This window comes from Balaenoptera borealis (assembly GCF_965194805.1).
Source record: "Balaenoptera borealis genome assembly, chromosome: 1".
Taxonomy (NCBI): domain Eukaryota; kingdom Metazoa; phylum Chordata; class Mammalia; order Artiodactyla; family Balaenopteridae; genus Balaenoptera; species Balaenoptera borealis.
The window spans coordinates 126,627,282-126,646,848 of NC_138860.1; the positions used below are offsets into that span (position 1 = coordinate 126,627,282).

The 19,567-nt window shown below is 37.4% G+C and overlaps 1 protein-coding gene and 1 pseudogene across 9 annotated transcripts in view; both read right to left on the reverse strand.

Moving 5' to 3' along the window:
• The window catches only part of MIGA1 (mitoguardin 1), a 95,818-nt gene extending 76,612 nt beyond the window's left edge, over positions 1–19,206 (reverse strand). For 3 of the 8 annotated variants that reach the window (XM_082355519.1, XM_082355518.1, XM_082355515.1), the window contains exons 1-2: positions 19,090–19,203; positions 16,057–16,170 (exon numbers count right to left, since the gene is read on the reverse strand). In XM_082355519.1, the coding sequence (XP_082211645.1) occupies positions 16,057–16,155 (99 nt within the window). In that variant the 5' untranslated portion in view covers positions 16,156–16,170; positions 19,090–19,203. The other 5 variants (XM_082355520.1, XM_082355517.1, XM_082355516.1 and 2 more) reach the window with 5 other exon arrangements.
• LOC309611461 (2-iminobutanoate/2-iminopropanoate deaminase pseudogene) lies at positions 234–16,148 on the reverse strand (annotated as a pseudogene). Its single transcript, XR_014249749.1, has 2 exons — positions 16,057–16,148; positions 234–13,380 (listed from the first exon to the last, which is right to left on the reverse strand). The product of XR_014249749.1 is annotated as a 2-iminobutanoate/2-iminopropanoate deaminase pseudogene (transcript).
• Positions 19,207–19,567: the final 361 nt, after the last annotated feature.

Here is a 19,567-nt window from a genome sequence, read left to right on the forward strand (position 1 = left end):
GCGGAGCGGCTGGGCCCGTGAGCCACAATTACTGAGCCTGCGTGTCTGGAGCCTGTGCTCCGCAACAAGAGAGGCCGCGATAGTGAGAGGCCCGCGCACAGCGATGAAGAGTGGCCCCCACTTGCCACAACTAGTGAAAGCCCTCGCACAGAAACGAAGACCCAACATAGCCATAAATTAAATAAATAAATAAATTAATTAATTAATTAAAAAAAAAGTTTAAAAAAAAATGAATAATCTCAATGCAATCTTGAGAAAACATCAGACAAATTCAATTCAGGGACAGTCTATAAAATACCTAATTTGTACTCTTCCAAAGTGTCAAGCATAAAAGGCAAGGAAAGATTGAAGGAACTGTCACAGATTGAAGAAGACTAAGGAGACTTAACAACTAAAAACAATGTGGAAAAAGCAATGAAATTTAAGTAATTACTTAAAAAAAAAAATTGGGTTGGCCAAAAAGTCCGTTCAGTTTCCCCCGTAAGATTGCTCTAGTAGCACCTATCTTCAACTTCATGTGAAACAATTTTGTTAGACTGAATTGTGACAGCTGCCAATCAATGTTATACCACACAGGAAATAGCCGACATACTCAAAATATCCAAATCAAGTGCTGAAAATCATTTGCACCAGCTTGGTTATGTTAATCACTTTGATGTTTGGGTTCCACGTAAGTTAAGTGGAAAAAAACCTTCTTGACTGTATTTCCGCATGCAAATCTCTACTTAAACATAACAAAAACGTTCAGTTTTTAAAACAAATTGTGATGGATGATGAAAAGTGGATACTGTACAATAATGTGGAACAGAAGAGATTGTGGGGCAAGCGAAATGAAACACCACCAAACACACCAAAGACTGGTCTTGATCCAAAGAAGGTGATGCTGTGTATATGGTGGGATTGGAAGGGGGTTCTCTATTATGAGCTCCTTCTGGAAAACCAAACGATTAATTCTAACAAGTACTGCTCCCAGTTAGACCAACTGAAAGCAGCACTCAACGAAAAGCATCCAGAATTAGTCAACAGAAAACACAAAATCTTCCATCAGGATAACGCAAGACCGCATGTTTCTCTGATGACCAGGCAAAAGCTGTTACAGCTTGGCGGGAAGTTCTGATTCATCCACCATATTCACCAGACATTGCACCTTTGGATTTCCATTTATTTTGGTCTTTACAAAATTCTCTAATGAAAAAATTTCACTTCCCTGGAAGACTGTAAAAGGCACCTGGAACAGTTCTTTGCTCAATAAGATAAAAAGTTTTGGCAAGATGGAATCATGAAGTTGCCTGAAAAATGGCAGAAGGTAGTGGAACAAAACGGTGAATATGTTGTTCAATAAAGTTCGTGGTGAAAATGAAAAATGTGTCTTTTATTTTTACTTAAAAACCAAAGGAACTTTTTGGCCAACCCAATAAAGTCTACAGTTTTTAGTTAAGAATATTATGCCAATGTTAATTTCTTAGTTTTAGTGATTATACTAGAGTTACGAAAGATGTATACATTAAGGAAAATTGGGTGAACAGTATATGGAAATTCTCTGTACAATCTTTACAACTTTGATAAGTAAAATTCTTTCCAAAAAAAAAGAGATAAAGCTCTGACAGACCTTGTTAAGAGGATGAAAAAACATGCTACAGACTGGGAGAAAATATTGATATTTGTAAACCACCTATCTGACAAAGGACTTGTTTATAGAATTCATAAAGAACTCTTGAAATTCAACAGTAAGAAAACAATCCAATTAGAAAATAGGCGAAGGACATGAAGAGACATTTCATTTCACAGAAGATGATACACGGATGGCATAGACACACACACACACATACACACAAAAAGAGATGTTCAACATCATCAATCAATAGAGAAATGTTAATTAAATCTACTGTGACATATGACACACCTATTAGAACGGCTAAAAAAATTTTTTTTAGTGACAATATCAAATGCTGGTGAGGATATGAAGACTACTTCTCATATATAGTTGTTGGGAATTTAAAATGGGACAACCATTCTGGAAAATAATTTGGCAATTTCTTTAAACACTAAACATCCACTTACCATATGACCCAGTAATCATATTCCTGAGCATATATCCCAGAAAAATAAGAACTTATGCCCACACCAAACCTGTACACAAATGTTCATAGCAGCTTTATTTATAATAATCAAAACTGGAAACAGCCAAAATGTCCCTCAATAAATGAATGGTAACAAACTGTGGTACATCCATATACAGACTACGGAATACCACAATAAAAAGGAACAAATTACTGAACCTCTCTGTACTATTTTTGCAACCTCCTGTGAATCTATAAGTACTTAAAATTTTTAGAAAAATAAAGCTGTATCAACACAGCTGCTAATCCCAGTTAATTCAAACCAATGAAATTTTGGAAGGATTTTATGATTGGGTTGTTTTCCTTCGCACAACTATTCAATTAAACTGAACTGGGAATTCCCTGGCAGTCCAGTGGTTAAGACTGTGATTTCGCTGCCGAGGGCCTGGGTTCGATCCCTGGTTGGGGAACTAAGATTCCACAGGCCGTGCGGTGCAGCCAAAAAATAATAAATAAATAAAAATCTTTAAAGAACTGAATTGACCCATGGTGCACAGTTTGTTGTCTTTAAATATCATTTTACACTAAAGGGTTTTTCTTGGAGAAGTGGCTGATTCCAGGTATGGGGCATGAAAAGTATGAGAGAAGCCTGTAACATCTTCTCATACCAGATAGCAAGGAGGCTGTCAACAGATTTGTATCTAAAGCACAAACAGGCCAACTTGAATAGGCTCTCACTGGCCAAAATGAGTTCATTTGAGCATAAATAAGGATAAATAATGTAATGGTTTAATATATCGTATATAATTAAATCTGTGAGATCAAAATGATCTTTTTTTTTTTTTTAATAAATTTATTTATTTATTTATTTTAGCTGTGTTGGGTCTTCGTTTCTGTGCGAGGGCTTTCTCCAGTTGCGGCAAGCGGGGGTCACTCTTCATTACGGTGCGCGGGCCTCTCACTATCGCGGCCTCTCCCGTTGCAGAGCACAGGCTCCAGACGCGCAGGCTCAGTAGTTGTGGCTCACAGGCCCAGTTGCTCCCCGGCATGTGGGATCCTCCCAGACCAGGGCTCGAACCTGCGTCCCCTGCATTGGCAGGCAGACCCTCAACCACTGCGCCACCAGGGAAGCCCCAAAATGATCTTTTTTTAAACCCTCCTTGATCAGCTCTGACGAATACTAAAGAACCATCTCATTATTTTACAATCTGGTCAATAAAAAGGAAAGAAGCAATTATTCTGCCATTTCTATGCAAACTGCACCAAGGTACCCAAGTACTGACAGAAAGTTTCTCTTCATTGATATACTTTAGCTAATAAATTAAGAAGGAAATATAGAACAGTGTCACCATTTTACAACCTCTTGAATTAGCAGATCCAGTAATAATTATCAAAGACTGCCAACATCACAAAAAGAGTCAACCAGATATTATGTACTTCCTATAACTTAGCTTTACCAACAAACTGAATCTAATTGATACTCCAATCTAACTCAATTCATAGAAAAATACAGTGGAGAGAATATAATTAGGATTATCCTGTCACAATAAAGAACACGGTTTCTTCCACAGAGAAAATAAAAGCAAAGCAAAAAAAAAAAACAAAAACGATATGGGGGAAACTACAGATTAAAAGAGATCTAAGAGTTGACAGATATCTAAGAGATTTAAAAGATACCTCAATTCCATCAAACAAAACAAAGACAAACAAAAAATACTCATAGGACAACAGGAGAAATTAAACACTGGATACTGATAATATTAAGGAATAACTATTGTATGGAAGGATGTAATGTTATTGTGGTGGTTCTACTTTAAGAGATGAGATATAAAATGAAACAGTTACAGATGAAATAATATGATGTATCGATTTGCCTCAAAAGAATCCAGTGAGGGGCTTCCCTGGTGGCGCAGTGGTTGAGAATCTGCCTGCCAATGCAGGGGACATGGGTTCAAGCCCTGGTCTGGGAAGATCCCACATGCCGCGGAGCGACTAGGCCTGTGAGCCACAACTACTGAGCCTGCGCGTCTGGAGCCTGTGCTCCGCAACAAGAGAGGCCGCAATAGTGAGAGGCCTGCGCACCACGATGAAGAGTGACCCCCACTTGCCGCAACTAGAGAAAGCCCTCGCACAGAAACGAAGACCCAACACAGCCGTAAATAAATAAATAAATAAAATTTTAAAAAAATAAAATAAAATAAAGCAAATAATTAAAAAAAAACAAAAACAAAAACAAAAAACAAATGTATCGGAGAGGTGGGCAATAAATATTAAGAATGCGGTGAGGGATGGAGGAGGAAATGGATAGGAAAACAGAGGAAACAAGACAGCCCATGCAAACTCTACTCAATACTCTGTCATGACTTGTATGGAAAAGAATCTAAAGAAGAGTGGATATATGTATAGGTATAACTGATTCACTTTGCTGTATACCTGAAACTAATGCAACATTATAAATCAACTATACGCCAATAAAAATTTAAAAAAAGAAAAAAGGAAAAAAAAAGATTGCCCATGCATTGCTATCTGTTGAGGCTGAGTGTCAGGTATATGGGGGTTCATTAAACTATTTAATTTTGTATATGTTTAAAATTTTCTATAATAAAACTATTTGTAAAAATAAAAATTGAATTAACATAAACTTTAAACTATAATGTAATAGTAGAATAAAAACAACTATTCATTACCATTTAAAACCACATTATCATCTGTGTAGAAAAACCCTATGAAACTTATAAAAAGCTACCAGAATAACTGAGTTTAATAAAGCTATAAGATATAATATCAATATACAAGTCTATTTTCATATACTAGTAATAAATAACTGGAAATTGAAATTTTAAAAATACCATTTACAGTAGCATCATAAAATATGAAATACTTAAGGATAAATCCGACAAAAGATGTGAAAGACATGCATCCTGAAAACTAGCAAACACTGCTGAGGTTCAAGAAAGAAAACCTAAATATATGGAAAGACGTAACACATTTATAGGTTGAAAGACTCAAAGATGTCAACTGTCCCCAAATTGATCTATAGATTCAATACAATCCCAATGACAATCCTAGCAAGATTTTTTTTTTTTTTTTGGTAAAAACTGATACTTGATTTCTAAATTTCATATAGAGGGAATTCCCTGGTTGTCCAATGGTTAGAACTCCACGCTTTCACTGCTGAGGGCGCGGGTACAATCCCTGGTCAGGGAACTAAGATCCTACAAGATGCACAGTGCAGCCAAAAAAAATAAAATTCATATGGAAATGAAAAGGATCAAGAATAGTCCAAACAATTTTGAAAAAGAAAAACGAAGTTGGAAGACTAACCTTACTTGATTTTGAGACTTACTATAAAGCTACAATAAACAAAACACTGTCGTATTGACACAAAGAGACAAACAGATCAATGCAACAAGAGAGAGAGTACAGAAATAGACCCACACGTATACAGATGACTGATTTTTGGCAAAGGTACAAAAAGGCAGTCCAGTGGAAAAAGAGTAGTCTTTTCAACAACTAGTGCCAGGGTGGGAGGGAGGCTCAAGAGGGAGGGGATGTGGGGATGTATGTATACGTATAGCTGATTCACTTTGTTATACAGCAGAAACTAACACAACAATGTAAAGCAATTATACTCAAATAAAGATATTAAAAAAAAAAAAAAACTAGTGCTGGAAAAAACTGAGTATCCATATGCAATAAAATGGAATTTCAATCTATGTTTCACACCATACACAACAATTAACTATTGGATCACAGACTTAAACACAAAACCTAAAACTATAAAGGTTCCAGAAAAAGCATAGGAAAAAATCTTTGTGATCTTTGATTAGACAAATATTTCACTGAGATGACACCAAAAACCTGACCCAGTTTTTAAAAGAAGTTGACAAACTGGACTTCAGAGTTTAAAACTTCTGCTCTTTAAAAGGCACTGTTAAGAGTATGAAAAGACAATCCACGAATTAGGAGAAAATAGCTGCCAATCATCTATCTAACAAAGGAATTGTATAAAGGGTATATAAAGAATTCTCCAAACTTAATAAGAAAACAAAAAACCCGATTTAAAAATGGGCAAAATATGGAGATATATGTATATGTATAGCTGATTCAATTTGTTATAAAGCAGAAACTAACACACCATTGTAAAGCAATTATACTCCAATAAAGATGTTAAAAATAAATAAATAAATTTTTAAAAATGGGCAAAAGCTTTGAACAGACACATCAACAAAGAAGATAAACAGATAGCAAATAAGCACATGAAAACACATTCAACATTACTGGTCATTAGGGAAATGCAAATTAAAACCACAATGAGATTCCACTACACACCTATTTTAGAATGGCAAAAATTAAAAGGACTGGCCATACCAATGGTATAACCACTTTGGAAGAAGTCTGGCATTTTCTTAAAAAATTAAACATATACCTACTTATGATCCAGTCATTCCTCTCCTAAGTATTTACCCAAGGAAATGAAACCGTATGTTCATACAAAGACTAGTACAGAAATGTTCTTAGCAGCTTTATTTATAATTAAAAAAAAAAAAAAAGAAAAAACAGGAAACCCAAAAGTCCATTGCAGGTGGATAGCTGAACAAACTGTGATATATCCATACAATGGAATACTGTTCAGTAATAAAAAAAGAACTGACTACTGATACATGCAACAACATGCATATATTTCAAAATAATTAGGCTGAGTGAAAAAAAGCCAGACAAAAGGAAGTACATACTGTATGATTCTATTTATACAAAATTCTAGAAAATGCAAACTAATCTATAGTGACAAAAAGCAGATCAGTGCTTGCCTGGGGAAAAGTAGGGGAGCGGAGTTGGACAGTAAGATGCAAAGGCAGAGATTACAAAAGGGAATGATAGACTTTTAGAGATCATAGGTATGTTTAGTACCCTGACTGTGGCAAGGATTTCACAGGCATATACACATATATGTTAAAACTTAAATTGTATTCTTTAAATACGTGTAGTTTAATGCGTGTCAATTTTACCTCAATAAAGCTGTTTTTGAAAAATAACATCTTCAGGACTTCCCTGGTGGTGCAGTGGGTAAGAATCCGCCTGCCCATGCATGGGACATGGGTTCAAGCCCTGGTCCGGGAAGATCCCACATGCTGCGGAGCAACTAAGCCCGTTCACCACAATTACTGAGCCTGCGCTCTAAAACCCGCAAACCACAACTACTGAAGCCCGCGTGCCACAACTACTGAAGCCCATGCACCTAGAGCCCGTGCTCCGCAACAAGAGGAGCCACCACAATGAGAAGCTCGCGCGCTGCAACAAAGAGTAGCCCTTGCTCACCGCAACTAGAGCAAGCCCGCGCACAGCAACGAAGACCCAATGCAGCCAAAAATAAATAAATAAATTTTTAAAACTAAATAAATTTAAAAAAATAACATCTTGGTTCTACACATAAATCCAAAATAATTGCTCATTTTCTGGTATACCAGAAACGATTTACTTCCACTTGCCATTAGTATTTGGCCTCAGCGACTGTGATCTAACAAAAATTTAAAACTATTCTTACTCTACTTTTCTTCCAAATCCATTTAACTTCTTCCAAAACTATCATGAAAAATTGGAACATTCCAATGTCGTCTCAGATTTTTTCCCTTCGCAAACTGTAAGAATTATTCTCTTCCGTAATGTCTCCATACAGGAATTGCCAAATATTTGTTTCTTTCCATTTCTATGTTTTACTCTCTGGAACCATAGCTCCAGTGTTCACTGCAACCAAATGAGATTCAGGGGAAAAAAAAACAAACAAAACAGTTCCTGAAATTTGGATGCTAAACAACCAATAATAAAATAAATTCTAAAAAATAGCACTATTATTAAGAACACCTTACTTCTCATTATATTTTATGAACTGCCTTGACCTCATTACCCCCCAAAAAATGTTTCTTAGATCAAATATAAAAATTAGTATTTACTGCATAAGCAAATGTAAGATAACAAAATTAAGACCTCAACTAAAGAAAATAATCTATTGGGAGTTCCCTGGCGGACTAGTGGTTAGGGTTCGGCACTTTCACTGCTGTGGCCTGGCTTCAATCCCTCCTTAGGGAACTGAGATCCCATATGCCATGTGGTGCAGCCAAAAAAAAAAAAAAAAGAAAGAAAGAAAGAAAATAATCTTAACACAGGCCCAGCCATAACTAAGTGATCACATGTTCTTAAACTGTCAGTTCTGCTATATCTTAGGGCACTGAAGTTAGAGAACTATTAGGAGACATAAATACAAAATTAAAACTACTGTCAGAAATATAACGTGCTTTTATTAATACGAATTCAAATACAATATAAATCAATTCACTTTTATTAAGATTCAAGTTCTGTGTATATGTTAAATATTATTTTTGCATAAAAGACCCATTACAACTTACAGTCCTAATCTCATGAAAAAAGAAAATGTTCCATGACAAAAATAAGGTAAATTTCCCAGGAAAAGATTTTTATCACAAGTAATCTAGATGACACAAGGTTTGAAAGTCTCTATTACTCCTGCCTATCACTTCTCATTTTGTTACTTCTTTCTTCCCCAGAGGAAAGTCAATTACTTCCTATTATCATTGCCTGGAACACTGAAAATACAGCATCTCAGAATCCCAAACTCTGAGGGGCTTTTCGAGGTGATACAGTCCCTTACCTCCAGACAAAATGGAAACCAGACACGTGTCCTATTCATTCAACATGAACTGAGTACCAACTTATGGGCCAAACACTGAGAATACAAAGAAAGGAATAAGACACTGTTCCTGGTGCTCAGATTTCACAATCCTCTCCACTCCATAACCCGATGCCACTGTTTAATGTTCTTGTCAAGTTTCCCCCGTCATCTAATGTTCTCTGGAGACAGAGAATAGCTATTTAGTCACACACAAGTCTCCTGCTCCAATAACCTATTTCCCTTTATTCAGCATGAAGTTCTAACTAGAACTGAGTTGATCTATTCCTCTAACACAGTACTTAACACACCTTTTTTTTTCTTTGGCGGGGGGGACTCTTAAGAGCCTTACTAAGTTCTAAGGTCAATAATGCCAGGGATTATATCTAGATTTTGTTCACCACTTTATATCAACTGAAACAGAGTAGATACTCAATAAACATAGTTTGAATGAATCTCTCTGACAACTGGAACACACCACATGTCACATGCTAACTGTGACCTTTGGACAAATGAGAATAATACCATCTTCCTCACAGGGTTGTTGTGAAAGGAGATAACATACGTAAAGTTATATCTGACACATAGTACACATTTGAAAAATGTGCACTCTTATTATTTTAATTTAAAAAAATTTTTAAACAAACACCTTATTTTGAAATAATTTTATTTTGCTTATTTTTTTAAATCTACATGCCATTTTATTTCCATTAGAAAAATATTATCTATATAAAATTTGGTCCAGTGTCTTCTCCTTTACCTCTACCATTCAAACTTAAAATACTTTAATTTTACTCAAGTAAAAGCAGAATCATGTATCTGACATGAAAACTAAATATTTCACATCATTAAATTAATAGAGTTTAACTGAATTAGGTGTGCTCTTCATTATTTCTCAGGAATAGTAACTCATCCTTCCTACATGTTATTTCCCTTTACTTTTATTTTTCTGAGTAACTATGTAATGCGTGTCTCTTTTCCCACATCCAGTAATATGAGTGTTATAGAAGTGTAATTTAAAACTTCAGTAACTAGATTCATCATTAACCTTCAACTCATGTTCAATTCCCCTTATTATATGGTATTTCCATAATAACTTCAGATATTTCAGTCAACCTTACACTTTCCAACAAAGACTCTAAAAATTAAGACATTAATTTAAAAACATTATTAAAATTCCAGACTAAATAACACTGGGCCCACTTAGAGTGATGCTGTCACAAGGTCCTTGGACAGCTACTGCTTCAATCTCAACACAGCCTCCTTTGGGCAAAGCAGCAACCTGGTAAGCAGCTCTTGCAGGAAAACTACTCTGGAAATATTGTTTGCAGATGTCATTGACAGTATTGAAGTCATTTATGTCGGCCAGCAAAACAGTTGTTTTTACCACATTCGTGAAGTCACAGCCTGCTGCTTTCAGAATTTCACCCATGTTTGGAAGAGCTTGTTTAACCTCTTCTGCCACCCCTCCTGGCACAAGCTGTCCACTTGCAGGATCCATTCCTAGCTGTCCTGAAATGTAAATGGTCCTGTCAACTAACACAGCCTGACTGTAGGGACCAATGGCCGCTGGGGCTTTCGCGGTGCTGATCACCTTTCTGATCAAAGACGACATGGCTGGGCTTCCCTGGTGGCGTAGTGGTTGAGAATCTGCCTGCCGATGCAGGGGACATGGGTTTGAGCCCTGGTCTGGGAAGATCCCACATGTCGCGGAGCAACTAGGCCTGTGAGCCACAACTACTGAGCCTGCGCGTCTGGAGCCTGTGCTCCATAACAAGAGAGGCCGCGATAGTGAGAGGCCCGCACACCGCGATTAAGAGTGGCCCCCGCTTGCCGCAACTAGAGAAAGCCCTCGCACAGAAACGAAGACCCAACACAGCCAAAAATAAATAATAAATTAAAAAAAAAAAAAGACGACATGGTTAATCCTTTTCCCTTGCCACCCCTCGGAGACAACTACCCTGTATACTGCTCCTACTCGCATCTCACGGGTCTCTGAAATAATTTTAAATTTACAGAAAAGTTGCAAAGACAGTAGAGAAAGTTCCCATATCACTCAGTTTTTCTCTGATAGTAACATCTTACATAACCATAGTGCTCTTGTCAAAACTGAGAAATTAACATCAGTACAATATTAACTAAACTATATTCTTTATTCTGATTTCACCAGTTTTTCCACTAATGTTCTTTTTCTATTCTAAGGCCAACTCAAGATACCACACTACATTTAGACAAATTTTTATTTTTTAAGTGCTTAGTTAATTCTTAGTCTTTTCCACATACATTCTGAATTTGGAGAATCAACAAAACTATTTAAAGCTATAGAACTGTCTGAACAAGAACTCTAAGCTTTTCTTTGGTCTTTTCTTTGTCCTTTGATGCTATTCAAACTACAGCCTACTCTCTTAGTACAGGGCCAACAAACTTTTTTGGTAAAGGCCAGGTAAATTATTTTAGGCTTGTGGAACATACGGTCTCTATTGCAACCACTGAACACTGCTGTTGTAGCACAAAAACAGTCACAGATAATACATTAACAAATGAGCATGGCTGTGTTCCAATAAAACTTTACTTGTAAAAACAGGCAGCGGCCTGGATTTGGCCCATAGCCTGTAGGTTGCTGACCCACCTTAGTGCATTTCATAACATGGAATGAGTTTTGGATACTCAATACCATGACTGAGAGTAGAGGATGTATCCTTAAGTTTACTTGCAATGATTCTTTATATTATTTTTAAAAAAATATTCCATGGAACAATGTGGACAATAGTCCTGGCCTCAGAAAATTATTCTTAGGATTGAAAAGCAGGTTGTATAGTAGAATCAGTGTGGACAAAACACACAAAAATAATTGGCAAAAATCCCAAAGCTTTGGGGAGTGCAAAACAATACTATCCTTATGGAAGGAAATTTAGCAACATCTATCAAAATTTAAATACATTTACTCTTTGACCCAGAAATCCAAAGTCTAAAAATTTATCCTATACCTGTACCTATGTGAATTGAAGTATATCAAGCTTATTAATTATAGCATTGTTTGTAATGAACAAGATCAGAAACAACCCAAATGGCCATATACAGAAACATCATGTAACTGCAGGAATAAAAACAAAAACAAAAAACTACATATATTAATATGGAAAAATCTCCAGGAAATGTTTTAAGTATAAAAAAAGCAAGAACATAAGTAGTATGCTACCTTCTATAAGAAAGAGGAGAAATTAAAAATATATAATTGGGACTTCCCTGGTGGCGCAGTGGTTAAGAATCCGCCTGCCAATGCAGGGGACACAGGTTCGAGCCCTGCTCCAGGAAAATCTCACATGCCGCAGAGCAACAAAGCCCATGTGCCACAACTACGGAGCCGGCACTCTAGAGCCCGTGAGCCACAACTACTGAGCCCACACTCCTAGGGCCTGTGCTCTGCAACAAGAGAAGCCACCACAATGAGAAGCCCACGCACAACGGAGAGTAGCCCCTGCTTGCTGCAACTGGAGAAAGCCCACGCACAGCAATGAAGACCCAACGCAGCCAAAAATAAATAAATAAATATTTTTTAAAAAACAGAATATAGGACCTCCCTGGTGGTCCAGTGGTTAAGAATCCGCCTTCCAATGCAGGGGACCCGGGTTTGATCCCTGGTTGGGGAACTAAGATCCCACATGCTGTGGGGCAACTAAGCCTGCACGCCACAACTGCTGAGCCCGCATGCTCTGGAGCCCACAAGCCACAACTAGAGAGAAGCCCACACGCCACAACTAAGACCCAACGCAGCTGAAGAAAAGAAGGAAAAGAAGGAAGGGAGGGAGGGAGGGAGGGAGGGAGGAAGGAAGGAAGGAAGGAAGGAAGGAAGGAAGGAAGGAAAATATAATTGCTTTTGCTGGTATCTGAATTAAGAAACCTTGAAAGATATTCAAGTAATCTAAACGGTTACCTATAGAAGTGGATAGGGATTGAGAGAAAAATCTCCACGTATGTACGTGTCTGTGTGTGTGTGTGTGTGTGTGTGCGCGTGTGTAGTTTTGGTTTTTGAACCACGTAAATGTATTAGCTATTCAAATAATAAATTTTAAAGAATAATATTACTTTAGAATCATTGTAAGGATTAAAGAGTTTGTAAATGTAACCAATATAAAATCTCTAACACAGTGTTTTACACACAGTGGGTGCTGCTATGTCCTGTTGCTGGTCTTTTTAAATGTCATCCAAATGGTGTAATAACATAAACGAATAAAAGAATAAATACCAAACACTTAGACTCAATATTTTCATCTCTAGGAATCTACCTTAATAAAAATCTAAAAATTGGACAAAGAATTATATATAATGAACTGCTGAAACAACCCAAAAACTCAAAAATAGAGAAATATTCAATAAACTATAGTACACCTATATTTATAAAGCATTTTTAATGACAGAGAAAATGCTCAAAATATACAACTTTATAATCTCAAATGAGGGGGACAGAGCGGTGAGGGTGGGGAGTGAGGGATTGGGAAGCAGAGAGATATATGCAGAAATAAAAGACCTAAGTAAAGTACAGCCAATAAACTTTTATAGAGGGGTTGTTGGCAATTTTTATTTTCTATTTAATTCTTTTCTGTATTTTTCAAATTTTCTTTTAATCATGTAATCCTAAAAAGGAAAAGAAAGAAAGAAAAAAAGAGAAAATGGATTTCGGGATCAAAGAAATGCAAGTTCAAATTCCATATTATATACGCAATTTTAGACAAGTTAATTAAGCCGTTAAAAAGCTGCCAGATTTGTAAAATGGAGATGATACAGAAATTCCAGGATTATTTTAAGGATTAGAGACATTATATGTAAAAAAGACCTAACTAATGTCTTAAACATAGTGGATACTAACTAGTATTATTCTCATACATCTTATCTGTGTAACATCCTCGCCTATATAAAATTATACTAGGGGACTTCCCCAGAAGTCCAGTGGTTAAGACTCCACACTTCCACTGAACGGGGCATGGATCCAATCCGCAGGGATCTAAGATGGGGGAACTAAGGTGGGGGAACTGGTTGGGAAACTAAGATCCCACATGCTGTGCGGCATGGCAAAAAAAAGAAAGAGAGAAAAATAAAATAAAATTATACTATATTTTATCAATCTAAGGTACTATTCCTTTTAAGATGCAAGCAACTTTTAGAAATGTTGAAGTGTGAAAAATGATCATCTTAGATTTGATGAAATTCAGTGTTTAAGTTTAGTGAAATAAATGCTACTTTCCATAAGTATCTTTTTATTTACTACAATGGAGTGTAAACTGCATTAGAAGCAGATATTAAAAATAACAGGATGGGACTTCCCTGGTGACACAGTAGTTAAGAATCCGCCTGCCAATGCAGGGGACATGAGTTCGAGCCCTGGTCCGGGAAGATCCCACATGCCGCGGAGCAACTAAGCCCATGAGCCACAACTACTGAGCCTGCACTCTGAAGCCCGCGAGCCACAACTACTGAGCCCACGCACCACAACTACTAAAGCCCGCAGGCCTAGAGCCCGTGCTCCGCAACAAGAGAAGCCACTGAAATGAGAAGCCCACGCACCACAACAAAGAGTAGCCCCTGCTCGCAGCAACTAGAGAAAGTCTGTGTGCAGCAACAAAGACCCAACACAGCCAAATAAATAAATTAATTAATAAATAATAAATAAATAAATAAAATAAAAGGATTGGGGGCACTTTCCTGGTGGCACAGTGGTTAAGAATCTGCCTGCCAATGCAGGGAACACAGGTTCGAGCCCTGGTCCGGGAAGATCCCACATGCCGCAGAGCAACTAAGCCCGTGCACCACAACTACTGAGCCTGCGCTCTAGAGCCCACGAGCCACAACTACTGAGCCTGCGTGCCACAACTACTGAAGCCCGCAGGCCTAGAGCCCGTGCTCCACAACAAGAGAAGCCACCTCAATGAGAAGCCTGCGCACCACAACGAAGAGTAGCCCCTGCTCGCAGCAACTAGAGAAAGCCCGTGTGCAGCAACAAAGACCCAACGCAGCCAAAAAAATAAATAAATAAAATTTATTTTAAAAATATAAAAAAATAAAAGGATTGGGAATTCCCTGGCAGTCCAGTGCTTAGGACTCAGGGCTTTCACTGCTGGGGCCTAAGTTCAATCCCTGGTCGGGGAACTAGAATCCTGCAGGCCGTGCAGCTTCTATGTTTCTATGTAAGATACACGAATGGATAGTAAGCACGTGAAAAGATGCTCAACATGACTAATTAGGGAAATGCAAATCAAAACCACGATGAAATACCAACTCACTACCATGAGAGTGGCTACTATTAAAAAAACAGAAAACAAGTGTTGGCAAGGATGTAACGAAATTGGAACCCTTGTGCAGTGCTGGTAGAAATAAAAAATGGTGCAACCACTATGGTAAACAGTATGGCAATTCCTCAAAAAATTAAAAATAGAATTACCATATGATGCAGAAATTTCACTTCTGGGTATATACCCAAAATAACTGAAAGCAGGAACCTGAATAGTTACTTGTACAGTCATGTTCACAGCAGCATTATTCACAAAAGCCAAAAGGTAGAAGCAACCCAAGTTCCAGCAATGAATGAATGAATAAACAAAATGTGGTATATTCATAAAATCAAATGCTATCCAACTTGGGGAAAAAGAGGGAATTCTGACACATGCTACAACATGGATGAACCTTGAAAACATTTTGCTAAGTGAAATAAGCCAGTCACAAAAAGGCAAATACTATGTAACTCCACTTATGAGGTACCTAGAGTAGTCAAATCAAATCCATAGAGACAGAATAGAGAATGGTGGTTGCCAGTAGCTGGTGGGAGGGGGAATAAAGAATTGCTGTTTAGTGGCTCCAGAGTTCCAGTTTTGCAAGATGAAAAGAGTTCTCAAGATTGGTTGCACAATAGTGTCAATGTACCTAATGCTACTGAACTGCACATTTAAAAATGGTTAAAATGGTAAATTTTATGTTACATATATTTTACCACAATAAAGTTAAAATTAAAGGACTGTAATAGTGAGAACAAGCCTATCTGAATAACATAATTCTCTGAAAATAACTGTAATAGACTGTAAATTCACTTAAGGTAGGAAGATCTTTTTTAATAATACAATCTCCTTTTAAGAGTTATGAATATGATAACAACAAAAGAACATGAAATAAATAAAAACCAAGTAAGTTTTAAACTACTTTAATAAACACATTGAAGCATTTAAAACCCCAAATGAAATTTAAATACTGTAAACACAATACGCTCTGAGCAATAGACTTATTATTCAACTTCGTATTTCTTTTTTTTTTTTTTTTTTTTACCTGGCAGAGAGAATAGTACCAAGACAGAGGAAGATCAAACACTCTTAGTGCTGCTGTCCTCAGGGAAAACTGTGATTCACTTACTGTTTCTTCTGACATGACTCCTCTTCTAATCTTCAGTAAATGAAACAAAAAATATATTAGCCACAAAGATTTCTGGTTATTCTACAAATGAAAGATACAAATTGAAAATTTAACTCTTTTTAAACAGCTTTATTTTTTGCACTTAATTAGACAGCTTTTTTTTTTTTTTTTGCACACTAACCTGAAGAAAATAACATTCTGAGCCAAATTTACTTGAGCTAAAAGTTTATTAATCACCAAAGTAACCAAAAAGAAAATGAGTTAGATTTCAATTTTGAGTTCGAGTAGTAAATTTTCCTTAGAAAACTGCAGGTTCTAGATTCTCTCTTTTCTGGTTAAATAAATGTTTCAGCTGTTAAACAGTAATTTAAAATATTTTTCTTCCCACTTATTTCCTTCCAATAACAGCATTGGGGGGGGGGGCAAGTACTGAAAGAAATCTGATTGGAATCTTGACTCTAGGGGCTAAAAATGAACCTCAGGGCTCACTGAACTTCAGAACTCATGCATTTATTCTCCTACTGCCCCGTTTTAGAAAAATTTTTATTTTATGTTGGAATATAGTTGATCCTACCATCCCATTTTAAAGCTCTTAAAAGAAATGACATACATGCTATGAAATTTTAATATTGTTTGAATGCCTATTTCTATTGAAACCAAAGAAAGAAACATCAGTTGTCCACAGAGAAGACAGTCATCACTGAGAGAGGCCCTTAAAGGTAGCAGAACGCTGACAGAAACATGATGGTTCAGGGTCTGGGTCTATGCTTTGTAGAGCCAGAAACTCAATTTTAACAGTGTACCCAGCTGGATACCCACTAAACAAATTCACAGAGTATTGATATAAGTTAGTTTACAAATTTGCTCATTTATAATAAGGAAATACACTATCTAGTGAAAGAATACTTTTATATGCTATCAAAACATACCCTTTCTGAAATAAGACATTGTAGGGAGTTGAATTAAGTATAAAAGGCTGTGTGGTGAGCACAAAATTAATGGGCCCTGAGGAATATTTCATACAGGCTGGGAAAGAGCCTGAGAACTGTTTCTGGTGTACAAGAGTAGGCTTCCCCACTAGCCAGAATGTTTAGGCCTACCGAATTCAATACTTCTTTCCCTTGCAGAGTGCTGTACAAACCACCAAAGAGAAAACAAACTACCAACAATCCCTCTGTAAAAACTTATTTGCTATACTTTAAGTCCTTTATTTCTGCATATATCTCTGCTCTCTTTTTCTAAACTCCAGTAGACTAATCCCTTCTGTTAATAAGCCCCGTTTTTTTTTTTTCTCGGACAACTATCAAAACTACTGATTAAGTAGTAGTTTCCTTTCACATCAAGCACAGTAATACTTCTTAAGGTGGGTTACTGCTACTGACCGTTTACCTTTTCCCTATTAGGGACACTCAAGGAGTATAAACTTAATTCTCCCTCACTCATATTCTAATTAGAATATTTCAGCTCAGTGTAATTAGTTCTAATTGAAGTACATTTATTCTAACCAACAAACTGTGATAGAGACATATTATTCAGAAATACAAAGGAAATCATGAAGAAACAGTTAAACAAGTGAAAAATAGTCTTCTGAGGAATGAGACTAGGGATGTAGGGAGGCTGGGCAGAGAACCACTGTTTTTCATTATAAGTGCTTCTGTAATATTTGATTGTTTAAGTGCCTACATGTACTACTTTTTTGAAATGTTACACAAAAAAAGGAGGGGAAGCACATTTATCCCACCCCCCCCAAAAAAACCCCAAAAACCTGACAACTTCTTTTAGAGAAACATTTTTAGTAATGAAATAGATTCTGGATCATTAAAGCTATCTGTGCTATTGAATTAAAAATTTTAAAAAAAAGATACTGAGAGTAATTCACCCAAAGTGATTTTCTCCATAACAGAGTTCCAGATTTTTAAGCAGAGGAGAAAGAAAATAAAGCAATCACTTCAATTTGCTGCAGGGGTTTTCTTAAAAGAATTCTGACAAATGTCTATTTTTGCATTCTAACCACCTCATTCCCTTTCATTTAAAATCACTGAGGAAGTGATTCCAAACTTAATTAATAATTGAATAGCTTTTAAAAACTGGTCATTTCAGTTGCTTTCATAAATATTAATTTTAAAAAACATGAAGGCAGTTTCATGATTACTCGAATTTCGAGAGGGGGGTCTAAAACATCACCAAAAATATTTTACTCTGTAATATTACTCGCTTCTCTCCATTCTAACCACGAGAGCGTTAAAAATAAGTGTCATAAATAGAATTTGTTTCTTAAAACACCCTAAAATTGGACTTTATAATCCAAGCAAGAATGAAAGTCTGAAATATCCACAAAATTTTGATAATCTATACCACCGAACTCTGAGAAGATACTTGAAATACAGCAAAAATGCTTACTTGCAATAATGATAAAATAATAATAAAGGTCTGTGCACGAGCAAGACCTTTTGGAGTCCTCCCTCCAGAAAATAAAAGTTGAACAACTTTATTTACAGAAGGGCTCTAACGCCACAAACCTCCCGATGCTAAATTATTCTCGGAAAGCACCTTCAAGGAAAGCGTAATCTTCCTCATCCAAAAACCACTCCCCGCTCAAACCACTGACATTCTTGCAGGAACTTGTACCACACTAGCTGCCCCTCCCTCAGGCCTCCCTCACCCCCACCGCGCTCTCCTCTGCGGGCTTCCTTTTTCTTTACCAAGAGGACCAGGAAAGGGGCTCCCTCTCGGCTCAGCCGCCCCGACCGACCCTCGCTCCGGCTCCCAGCGGTCACCAGCCCACCCTGATTCAGCGGTCCCGGGCGGGCCTCCCTCCGGGTTTCTGTTCTTCCACCCGCACTCGGAGTCCAGAGGTCGCAGGCAGGCGCTCTTGCCCGCCCAGCAGCCTCTACCCCGTGGCCGCTGCGACCCCACCCGACCCTCCGCCCGCCAGCTCCACCAGCGTACCTGGCGCTCCAGGGTAAGTGTAGCATGCCCACGCCTACTTCCCCGCAGCAGCGAGCCGCAGGCTGACCCCCAGGGGCGGAGTCCTTCCGGGGTCAGGAGTGGGAAGGTGGAGAGAAAGTCGCGGGGGCCTCCTAGCCTTTCTGCGTGAGGGGCTACGTGTGAAGCAGCTCCCGCCATTTTTGTTTAGGGTAGAGGCTCTCGTCCTGCCAGATAGATGTAAAATATAGAATGGAAGAATTGCATCCTCTTACAGTGCTGTCAAGAACTAGCATCCTAGTTCCTAACCATTTGAGGGCTCTAGGACCATACTATGAATCTGGTGAAAACTATGGGGCCTTTTCCCCATATGTCATTTAAATACAGTGTTAAAAAAATACACTCACATACTATTAAAAGAAAAAATAGTGTGTGTGTGTGTATATATATATATATACATATATATACGTGTATATATATATATATATACATATATATATGT